The 12,001-nt window shown below is 43.1% G+C and overlaps 1 protein-coding gene across 1 annotated transcript in view; it reads left to right on the forward strand.

Moving 5' to 3' along the window:
• The window catches only part of LOC147717053 (all-trans-retinol 13,14-reductase-like), a 656,600-nt gene that overhangs the window by 168,988 nt on the left and 475,611 nt on the right, over window positions 1-12,001 (forward strand). The window contains exon 2 of the mRNA XM_086923956.1: window positions 8,620-8,802. Within this exon, the coding sequence (XP_086780082.1) occupies window positions 8,620-8,802 (183 nt within the window). The remainder of the gene's footprint in view (window positions 1-8,619; window positions 8,803-12,001) is intronic.

Consider the following 12,001-nt stretch of genomic DNA (forward strand, 5'->3'; position numbering starts at 1 on the left):
TGGAAACTACCAAACCCAAACAGTTCTGAAAACTAGACACCCGGGGGAGTCCAGGGAGGTATGGCATGCGTGGGTCCCCCAATGTTTTCCTACCCAGAAATCCCTGCAAACCACAAATTTAGGTTAAAAAAACAGTTTTCCAAACATTTTTGCGTGGGATCGCCGTGTCGGCACAAATGTCCTACCACCCTGCGTTCCCCTTGTTCTCCCGAGTAAAATGATACCTCACTTGTGTGGGTGGGCCAAAGGCCTGTGACTAAGGCAGGGGGGCTTAATTTGTTACACTGAAATACTACTTTTTTGAACATTCGTTTTTGGCCTGTTCTGCTTTGGGGCACCCACACAAGTGAGGTATCCTTTTACTCGGGAGAACAAGGGGAGCCTTGGGTGGTAGGACATTTTTGCCGGCACGGTGATTCCACGCAAAAAAGTTTGAAAAAGTGATTATTTTACCTAATTTTAAGGTTTGCAAGGTGTTCTGGGTAGGAAAACGTTCGGGGACCCACGCATGCCATACCTCCCTGGACTCCCCTGGGGGTCTACTTTTCAGAACTGTTTGGGTTTTGTACTTTCCAAAGAATACCACCGAGCCCCGGGCCAAAAACTCAGGTGCCCCCCCCCCAAAATCAAGGCTGTTTTGCAATTTGGTATTGTAAATTCACCACCGTACAATTTGAACCATTTCCTTTCGCAGCCACTATGCCTACCCACGCAAGTGAGGTACCATTTTTATCGGGAGACCTGGGGGAACGCTGGGTGGGAGGAAATTTCTGTGAGCCCAGTGACGCCACGCTTTCCCACACAAAAAAAGTGTGAAAAAACTGACTTTTTCTGCAAAAATTGAGGTTTGCAAGGGATTCTGGGTAAAGGAACGTTGGAGGATCCACGCAAGCCATACCTCCTTGGAAGCCCCCGGGTGTCTACTTTTCAGAAATGTGTGGGTTTGGTAGGTTTTCCTACATGGCCGTCTCGCACGGGGCCAAAAACCCAGGTAACCCCTCTTTCAAAAGCTGGTGGGATTGACATTCAATACCACCAGCTTTTGCAAGAGGGGTTACCTGGGTTTTTGGCCCCGTCCGAGACGGCCATGTCGGGAAACCTACCAAACCCACACATTTCTGAAAAGTAGACACCCGGGGGCTTCCAAGGAGGTATGGCTTGCGTGGATACTCTAACGTTCCTTTACCCAGAATCCCTTGCAAACCTCAATTTTTGATGGAAAAATCCGTTTTTACACACTTTTTTTGTGTGGGAAAGCGTGGCGTCACTGGGCTCACACAAATTTCCTCCCACCCAGCGTTCCCCCAGGTCTCCCGATAAAAATGGTACCTCACTTGCGTGGGTAGGCATAGTGGCTGCAACAGGAAACGGTCCAAATCGTACGGTGGAGAAATTACAATAACCAATAGCAACATTACCTTCTTTTTTGGGGGGTAGGATTGAGTTTTTGGACCGGGGCTCGGCGGGCATCTTTGGAAACTACCAAACCCAAACAGTTCTGAAAACTAGACACCCGGGGGAGTCCAGGGAGGTATGGCATGCGTGGGTCCCCCAATGTTTTCCTACCCAGAAATCCCTGCAAACCACAAATTTAGGTTAAAAAAACAGTTTTCCATACATTTTTGCGTGGGATCGCCGTGTCGGCACAAATGTCCTACCACCCTGCGTTCCCCTTGTTCTCCCGAGTAAAATGATACCTCACTTGTGTGGGTGGGCCTAAGGCCTGTGACTAAGGCAGGGGGGCTTAATTTGTTACACTGAAATACTACTTTTTTCAACATTCGTTTTTGGCCTGTTCTGCTTTGGGGCACCCACACAAGTGAGGTATCCTTTTACTCGGGAGAACAAGGGGAGCGCTGGGTGGTAGGACATTTTTGCCGGCACGGTGATTCCACGCAAAAAAGTTTGAAAAAGTGATTATTTTACCTAATTTTAAGGTTTGCAAGGTGTTCTGGGTAGGAAAACGTTCGGGGACCCACGCATGCCATACCTCCCTGGACTCCCCCGGGGGTCTACTTTTCAGAACTGTTTGGGTTTTGTACTTTCCAAAGAAAACCACCGAGCCCCGGGCCAAAAACTCAGGTGCCCCCCCCCCCAAAATCAAGGTTGTTTTGCAATTTGGTATTGTAAATTCACCACCGTACAATTTGAACCATTTCCTTTCGCAGTCACTATGCCTACCCACGCAAGTGAGGTACCATTTTTATCGGGAGACCTGGGGAAACGCTGGGTGGGTGGAAATTTGTTGATCCACGCAGATTCCGGAACTTTCCACCACAGAAATGTGAGGAAAATGCGTTTTTTTTTCCCAATTTCTTAGCTTTGCAAGGGATTCTGGGTAAGAGAACCTGGGGGTAGGCAGTCGAGTGACCCCATCCTGAATTCCCCTGGGTGTCTACTTTTCAAAAATGTATAGGTTTGCTAGGTTTCCCTAGGTGCCGGCAGAGCTAGGGTTCAAAAACAAAAGGTAGTCTCTTTGCCCAAAACGTGCACAATTTCACTGAAAAATTGAGTTGTGACCACGTTGCGTTTTGCGCTGTTTCCTGTCGCAGCCACTATGCCTACCCACGCAAGTGAGGTACCATTTTTCTCAGGAGACCTGGGGGAACGCTGGGTGGGTGGAAATTTGTTGATCCACGCAGATTCCGGAACTTTCCACCACAGAAATGTGAGGAAAATGCGTTTTTTTTCCAATTTCTTAGCTTTGCAAGGGATTCTGGGTAAGAGAACCTGGGGGTAGGCAGTCGAGTGACCCCATCCTGAATTCCCCTGGGTGTCTACTTTTCAAAAATGTATAGGTTTGCTAGGTTTCCCTAGGTGCTGGCAGAGCTAGGGCTCAAAAACAAAAGGTAGTCTATTTGTCCAAAGAGCGCAAGATTTCACTGGGAAATTGAGGTGCGACCACGTTGCGTTTTGCGCTGTTTCGTGTCGCAGCCACTATGCCTACCCACGCAAGTGAGGTACCATTGTTTTCGGGAGACCTGGGGGAATACTGGGTGGGTGGAAATTTGTTGATCCAAGCAGATTCCAGATCTTTCCTCCACAGAAATGTGAGGAAAATGTGTTTTTTTTGTCAAATTCGTAGGTTTGCAAGGGATTCTGGGTAACAAGACCTGGTGGTAGGTAGTCAAGTCACCCCATCCTGAATTCCCCTGGGTGTCTACTTTTCAAAAATGTATAGGTTTGCTAGGTTTCCCTAGGTGCCGGCAGAGCTAGGGTGCAAAAACTACAGGTAGGCACTTTGCTAAAAAAGGGTCAATTTGTAACTGCAAAATTTAGGTGTCACCACTTTGCATTTTGCGCCGTTTCCTGTCGCAGGCACAAGGGCGACCCACACAAGTGAGGTACCGTTTTTATCGGGAGACTTGGGGTAATTCAGATTTGTAAATCAACTGTTATTACCAATTGAGCTTTTGTGCATTTCTCCCTTTCAATGAAAGACATTGTGTAAAAAAAAAAAATTTTGAAAAATGACCAATAATTCTCATGCTAGTATGAGTATTCCCAATTTTGAAAATTAGCAATAATATACTGTTTCTGAACTCTATATTTTGTACCCAATTCAGAAATACATAGGTGTCTTTCATACAGATTTTTCCATGTATACATTTTCCAAGACAAAGTGCTCTATACCCAGTAAATGAAAAAATACCATTGCAAGTTGCTGCTCAGTTTTTGGATCTGGGTTCGTCGGGTTCTTGGTGAAACTACAAGTCCTATATATCCCCACAACCAGGAAGGTCTAACGGATGTAACGGTATCTTGCTTTCTAAGAGCTGTCAAAACTAGAAAAAGTTATAGGTGAAAACGTTGAGACAAAAGGCTGTTTTTTTCAACAAATTTTCAATTATTCCAATATTTAACTGTTAGTTTCTATAAAGAAACCTTCATGGATTTAGACAAATGACCCCTTTCTGAATTCAGAATTGTGTCTACTTTTTGAAAATGTACAGCTGTCTAGGATCCATTATTGCTTTCAAACTCATTTCTACCATTAACTGGAAGGAGGTGGAAAGCTCTAAAAACAGCAAAAATAGGCTATGTCCCAGAAAAATGCCAAAACTGTGTGAAAAATGTCGGTTCTCTGACAAAAGACTGTCATTTCCTAAAAGCTGAGAAAATGGAGATTTCAGCCCACAAACCCTTTTTTGATAACATTTTCAGGGAAAAACCCAGAGGCTTTCATTTGCAGCCCGTTTTTCCCATTTTTCTGAAAAAAACAAAAAAATCACTATATTTTGGTTAATTTCTGGGACCCCTCCAAGGTAATCCACAAACCCTGGGCGCCTTTAGAATCCACATGATGTTGGAAGAAAAGGACGCAAATTTGGTGTGGATAGCTTATGTGGTCAAAAAGTTACAGGGGCCTAAGCGCGCACTACCCCAAATAGCCAAAAAAGGGCTCAGCACAGGAGGGGAAAAGGCCCAGCAGCGAAGGGGTTAACACTTTATGGACTCCCTCACGTCTTTTCCATGCAAAACTATTACTTTCTGATGTTTGTTGGCACTGCAACGCTAGCCCTGGTTCCCTACGCCATATGTTATTTGAGTGTCCAGTTATTATGAAATTTTGGTTGGAAGTATGGAATGTAATTTTGAAAATTTTACCTTTACAAGATGATCTTTCCTTTAATTTTTTAATTTGCAAATCGATTGCCCTGACTCACCCCCTTTCGGACTCAGAGGCAAAATTGTTTAATTTTCTAATCACAGCTGCCTTAAAATCCATTACTTTCTGTTGGAAAGATGCTTCTTCTCTTTCAGTTCATGCTTGGTGGTCATGGATCACCTTTACGAGAAGAGGTGCGCAGCTTTCTCTTAAAGGCGTTACTCATAATCCACAATCATTTCAATCGTTTTGGTTACCTATTGATTCATATGTTTTGCACTGATATTGTTATACATTTTCTTATATTCTATTTTTACATTGCATTTTAACTGTAACTCTGTAGTTTATGAATTCACGTTCCTATGACATGTTATTCCCTTCCCCTCTTCCTCCCTCCATCCTTACCCTTCCTCCTTAATTGCGATTCTTTTGTATTATTATATGTTAATTTTACATATTATGATTGATTACGCTTCATATTGGTTATTTGACCACTTACGCTTGTAACTTCCTTCCTCTTTTTTGTATTGTATTTATGCTTTTTCCTTTTGCCTTAAAAAATTAATAAAATCTTTCTGAACAGAAAAAAAGGAGTCGGACGAAGTCCTGGTGATGCCGTTGACTTTTGGCAGTAAAGCCGTGAGTGGGAGAAATTCAAAATTCATGCTAAAGTATAGTCCCTCGCCGGCCGTATTCTTATGGCACCTTCGGCCAGCTTTGTGCTTGGTCACTTCTTTGGAGCTCTAATTCCTCCAGCAGGAAATTGCTGAAAGCTATAGTTGAAGAGGCCTCCATGAGGCCAGAAAGTGTCTCAGCAATTTCCTGCTGAAACGGATTTGCTGCTGCGTGAAAAGCTCAGAGCAACCTGAATCTCTGGCCCAGTGGCAACACACGTTTCATTAGATTGACTTGGCAAGTTTGCCCTGGTTCTCGGTCTTTGAGGCTGAAAAAGCCCCAGGTTTCTCAGAATGTTGGGAGGAGTACACTTTGACAAAGCCAAGGGTCCGAGTATCCCAGGATCCCAGGGACAGCACTTGGGGTCACGTCTCACTTCAGCAGAAGCCACTAGCAGGGTCCAGTGCAGGTCCAGTTAGAATTGGTAAGCTGGGCTCTTCTGTTAGAAGCCCACTATGTCCTTGTAGCTTAACAGGAGGTCAGCGAACTGGCCCTTGAAGTCCACTTCTTTGTCCTGGGTACATGTGGGAGCAGGTGTAGCCGTTCAGGACTCAACAGCAGGTGCAGTCTTTTTTCTGTCTTCCACAGGTCCAGTAGTGTTCTGAATAATGGAAAGTATACAGGGTGCCACATTAATGCCTGGCACTAGCTTGTGAGCGAGGGTGACTCCTGGCCCCTTCCTAGCCAACAGAGAAAAAGTTCCCAGGGATAATCCTACCCATTTTTGCAGCAGTCCCTGAGTACTCTACTCTTGAACAATCCCACAGTGCCCCTCTCAAACTAAATCCAACAAGGCAAAATGTTCTCGTCTGTAGCCACCCTAGTAGTGTGGCCAGGGACATGAGCAACCCCTCCTCTAGTAGTCACTAAAAACTGGCAGCCCCTCTTTCACTGGGAAAGGTGCCTGACTAACGAAAACGACAAAGAAGGAGGATACCAACCATATAACAAGGAAGCAATGAAAATAGGTAAAAACTTCAAAACATGTGAAAACACTCTAAAGAAATAAAGTATTTAAAACAGTTTATTAGCATACATTACATAAATTAAAAACTGAAAATCGGGAAACACATACAGGATGAAACAATAATCAATAAAATCAACATTCCAATAAAAAAGGAGCTTCAGGGAAAAAGGACTAAACTCAAACACTAAACAGTTATTTTGAATTTCCCTCAGTTTATCATCCCGGATTAACTCCTTGCATCGACGCGTTTCGGCGGTATGTTCAGTTAAAACCCGCCTTCATCAGGACAATGTGTATAAATGTTTCCCAATACTTCTGAAAATTAAATAAAATCAGTCTTAGTCATAAACTTAGCCAGATACATTATGTTTTTTTAGGGATATTGTTTTTAACTTCTGTTGTTAAATTTCATCTGTTGTGTCTATAAGTTATGACTAAGACTGATTTTTTTAATTTATGTAATGTATGCTAATAAATTGTTTTAAATACTTTATTTCTTTAGAGTGTTTTCACATGTTTTGAAGTTTTTACCTATTTTCATTGCTTCCTTGTTATATGGTTGGTATTTCTCAGATCACTGTTTGTTTGCTAGTACCTATGTATTAATGTTAATTCGCCCAAAGGGAATTATTTTTTGACTTGTGTCAATCGTGGAACCCTATCCCTTTGGCTTTGGGGTCCCTCTCTCTTTTATTAGAGGTATTTATGCCTTACAAAAGGGATTATTTTGACAGGTCAAATTTGCTGGTTCAAAACTACACTGGCAGGCTACAGGGGTATGCCTGTCGTCATGTTTTGTTCTGTCACTCTAGTGGAGGTACAGTGTGTGCTATAGTCCACAAGAGATATTTAACTTACAGACCCTGGGTACACTTTGTACCATATAAAAGGGACGTGCAAATAAGTTAAAATATCTCAATTAGTAGTAAAGCTAATATCAACATGTTTTAGGGCTTAGTGCCCAGGGTAAAAAAACTAGCAGCATCAGTCCAAAAAGAAAAATTGGGGTGATCGTGCAAAAAAGAGGCCATTTCTTATAGTTTCATTTCCCCTTTTCTTTCTCATCTACTTTGTTATCTTTGTTCACTCTTTCTCTTCCATTTCTTTTTCCTGTATCTAACTGCTCCATCTTCCTCTTTATTTTACCCTTCTGAACTTACCTTGTTCTTGTTTTCTCTTCTAAAGAACATTCTGTGGCAGTTTTGATAAATTCAAGAAATGCCTGAAGGATATTGCTGACTGTATAAACAGAAATCGCTTGAAGCTTAATGCAGATAAGACGGAGGTCTTATTTTTCAATCAAGCATCTCCGCCCCTGTCATGCCTTTGGTGGCCAGGGGAGTTGGGCACATCCCCCACTTCTAAGGACTCTGTTAAAAATCTTGGAAACAGGTGGGAGACCTTACTCTCACGGCACAAGTCCGTCAAATTTACGCAGCCTGCTTTGGAAAAATGAGATCCATCAGGAAATCTTAGCCTTCCTGGCAGATGAGAGCCACAGGATTACGGTCCATGCATTAGTAATCTCCCAGCTGGACTATGCCAACTGTCACTACCTGGGATTGCCAGGCTAACTGATCCACAGGCTCCAGACAGTACAGAATGCAGTGGCAAGGGTCATCCACAGCCCCCCTGGCTCCCCATGGCCAGGAGGATTGAGTTTAAGGCTCTCACTCTTGCGTTTAGAGCAATCCATGGCAAAGGCCCCAGCCACCTCACTTCGAGGCTTAATCTATATCGCCAAGAGTGGACATTAAGATCTAATCAGCAGCGTTTAGCAGCTTCGCTAAATTGGGACAGGACTGCCAAACCTTGGAATGCCTTTCTCATCACATACGGATGTTAAATATGGAGCACGAGTTCAGAGAGGCACTAAAAACCTGGCTCTTTAGGCAGATGAAGTAGTATCACGAGCCTTGCAGTCTCTCTAGTCCGTTTTTTTTAGAGCTAGGCTTCCTCTGCTGAGGTAGCCGTGCGTTCTATAAATGGTCATTGATGATTGTTTCTCCTAACGTTTGCTTTTCTTTTCTATGTGCTATTTCTTCCCTTTTTTTATCTCTGTTCTATTTTGATTGCTCTTCACCTCTCACCTCTCATCTCTTCTCTATTTTTCTTTCTTTCCCTTTAATCTTGCTTACCTTCGCTTTTATCTTTCCTCAGTCTTTCCCTCTTCCCCTTTGTACTTTGCTCATGCTTACTTTCTCTCTTACTTTGTCTATCATTTCTGCTTTCCTATTTCTTTCTGGTTGCCTTTGTTCTCTTTTTATCTTTGCTCTCTCATCTTCTTTGATTTTACCCTTCACATTTTCTTCTTACACCTCATACCATTGTTCTCTTTCTCACCCCCTCATTTTTTTACTCCTTCTAGGTTTTGTGGAGAGGAAGATTCCCTCTCACCTGGACGCCATCGTAATCGGAAGTGGCATTGGTGGTCTGAGTGTGGCAGCTGTATTGGCAAAAGCAGGCAAGCGGGTACTGGTACTGGAGCAATTTGACCAGGCAGGAGGAACTTGTCACACCTTCGAGGAGAAGGGATATGAGTTTGCTGCTGGTGAGGACTGTTCCCATGGAAAGTAGGGTGAAGCCTGATTTGCATATGACAGGGTCTAAACTGGAATGGCATGGTGTGCAAAAAAAATTGATTTAGGCACAGATCTCTGTATTGTGGGTGAATGTTTGATATTGTTGCAGCATTCCGTCAATCAATTGTTCTTTTTGCATTGGTGCGGAATGTTGGGCACAAGGTGATGGAAGCGGGTACTGTCCCCTGATTCCAGCTAGAGCAGACAGCGAACACTCTCATACTTCATGTAATGGATTCAACAAGAGCTCATGGCTTACATGGGTTTTCTGGCAGCAAGACCTTCCGCTACAGGCTGTAAGCATTAAGATTGCCTTTCAGTCACAAGCTAGTGCTTTATAAAATAAAAAAATCTATGTATGTAACAAACACTACAAACAAACATTCATCTCTACCATCTTATGCCAGGAGCTGCTTATTGTGTCTGGGTGATGCCAAAACCAGCATCACCTGGCTGCGGTCTTGTGCGCTGAGGGCTATTGGAGGCTGTGGGCATCTAGTCCCGACTTTGATGTAGATCCTGCATTCATCCATCTTCTCGTCTTCAGTAATCACTGAGGAAGCAGAAGAGCTTAAAAGAGGCTACTGGTGTGAAGGCAACATAGAGAGGACAATCACCTCCCTCCCCAGCACACCCTTTTTTGTAGACTCAGATCTACTTCAAGATGTGCCAGAGAACACCCACTAATTGATGCCCCTCATTAACCTGCCTCACCCATCCATGTGTGTCTTTTAGGAAGGGGGTAAGGTCCAGTTCAGTTCAGTGATAAAGTAAACAGTAAGGCACTTCCCACAAAGACATCCTTAATTCCCAAAGAACGCCTACCCTGAACATAGTTCAGCACCTGGGCAATACCACTCCAAAGCCAGCCAAGTATAACCAACCAGAAATAACAGTACTGTAGCCTAAAAGAGAAAATATAGGGCACATACATGGGATGTTACTGTAATGTATTGTATTGCATATTGTATTGTATGGTAGCATTGGTAAACACTTTATACCTTTGAGGAGGCAATGGAGTGTACCTGTAACTCTTTCAGAATAGATGGTTGACAGGGTGTTTAAAGTAATGTAGCCTGCATAGGGTGGGGTGTAAGAGGTTCATAAGCAGGCTCCATACATGGTGTGGTGAAGGTTGCTACACCTTAGCATGAGGTGCTCTGGAAAGTAAGAGGGTAGACACAGCTTGCTTTCTACCATTCTAGGTGTGGTCAGTATCCTAGAGTTGACGCTGTCATTGAATGCATAGGATTTGGACAAAATGATTCATTCATCAATGGAGTATATCACATAGGGTGCCACTAAAAGCAACAGAGACCCAGCCCCTGGATGTACTGTGACTCTAACATGGTACATACCTTTTGGGGTCCACCCAAAAGCAGTTGACAACAAGCTATCTGTCAGCTTACAAATAGATCATTGGACACAATGCACTATTAGCTGAAAAATATGGAAAACAAAATTACTTTCATGAAATCTGAGGCATCAAGCCAAACAAAGCATCAGGAAAAAGTAAACATTGATGTGCCTATTGTGAAATTGTCCATACAAAATATTAAACCACATAAACTAACCTTGGCGATCAAAATTCTATCTCCTCAAATGCAAGGATTTAAGAGACGATGTAGGTAAATTAGATTTACCGATTCATAAATACAGAATTTTACCGATTCGGTATTCATGAATCGGTAAATCTAATGTAGGTAATCATTCGGTATCAAATACAGAATCAGTAGGAATAGGTATTTACCGATTCGGTAATTACCGAATCGGTATTTGCCATTGATTCCTATGGGCCTTACAGCCCATAGGAATCAATAGCAATACCGATTCAGTAATTACCGAATTGGTAAAAATATTGAATTGCCATGGGGGACAGGGTGTCACTTTGACACCCTGTAGCACCCCTGTTTCTGGCTTGTGTGCCATGTGACACACATGCAGGTATGTGTGCCACATGGCACAGGTGTACATGCACAGATTTGCATGTACACAGGAATTCGTTATTTACCACCCAATAGTATTGGGTGGTAAATAACAAATTCTTAAGGGCCTGTGGCACTGTTTACTCTGCCACCTACATCTGGATTTACAGAATCAGTAAATTTACCGATTTGGTATTTTACAGATTCGGTAAATTTACCGAATCAGTAAATTTACCGATTCTGTAAATCTCAAGCCCACTACATGTCAAACACCAAATACCAGTCGGTAACGGCCGAAATTGGCCGTTACCGACCGGTATTTGGTCTCCTACATCTGGCCCCTAGCGGTTTAAAGTTTTTCCATCCTGCACACTGTGTATGGTCTTATAAGCGCCTAAATGTGCAGCATCGATTCCATGATTTGTTCAATATGTTATGCTCAATTTTGAGACTTCAATATGATAACCGAAGTTGGTGGCTTATTGAACTAATGCATCCACTGTAGAGGCATGTGTGTGACCTCATAGCCCAGGTTCAAATCCTAGCGGTCCACTCAGCTTTCATCCTTCTGAGGTAAAAAAAAATGAGTATCATTGAGATGGGTAACAATAAACATCTGTTATTCAGTGCCAAGATACCCTTTGTGGTGAACGTGTGCTTTACAAATGAACGTTATGTTATAACAGAATTTCTACACCATGGTCCTCTTAGACAGTTCTCTTCTAGTGTATAATGCGAGTAACTGCCATGAACCAACTGGTAGGTCATGAGTCACGCCTAGTATCTTCCAAAAGCAGCAATGTGAAGTTGAGCAAGAAAAGTGAATGTAAAAGGCTGTATGGCCTGAAGTTCTTATACTGTGCAAGGCAAACTTAAAGACCAATCTCACTGAATAAAATATTCTCAATAAGGGGACCGCGACCAAGCAAGATGGCCGAACAGACAGAAATGTAGTGTGCTCCGTCGTCCTTTATCATTATCATTATCCCAAAGTATCCTGCCCTTAAGATCCTGAAGTGCAGACCAAAACCAGCAGATAACCTGTCTGAACACACCTGAGGTGGAGGAGCTGGCAGAGATAGACTGAAGCAGTGCACCAGAGAGACCCATGCGTGAAGGCCTGAGGACATCCTGAGAGGTACCCCCCACGACAGAGCAAAAACAGCTTCTGCAGCCATGTTGGATCGGGCTTTGGTCAGACCTTCTGTGGGCCGCTGTGGAGTTAAGTGAACAAGATGATTGC

The sequence above is a fragment of the Lissotriton vulgaris genome, chromosome 5 (assembly GCF_964263255.1).
Source record: "Lissotriton vulgaris chromosome 5, aLisVul1.2, whole genome shotgun sequence".
In the NCBI taxonomy this organism is placed as follows: Eukaryota; Metazoa; Chordata; class Amphibia; order Caudata; family Salamandridae; genus Lissotriton; species Lissotriton vulgaris.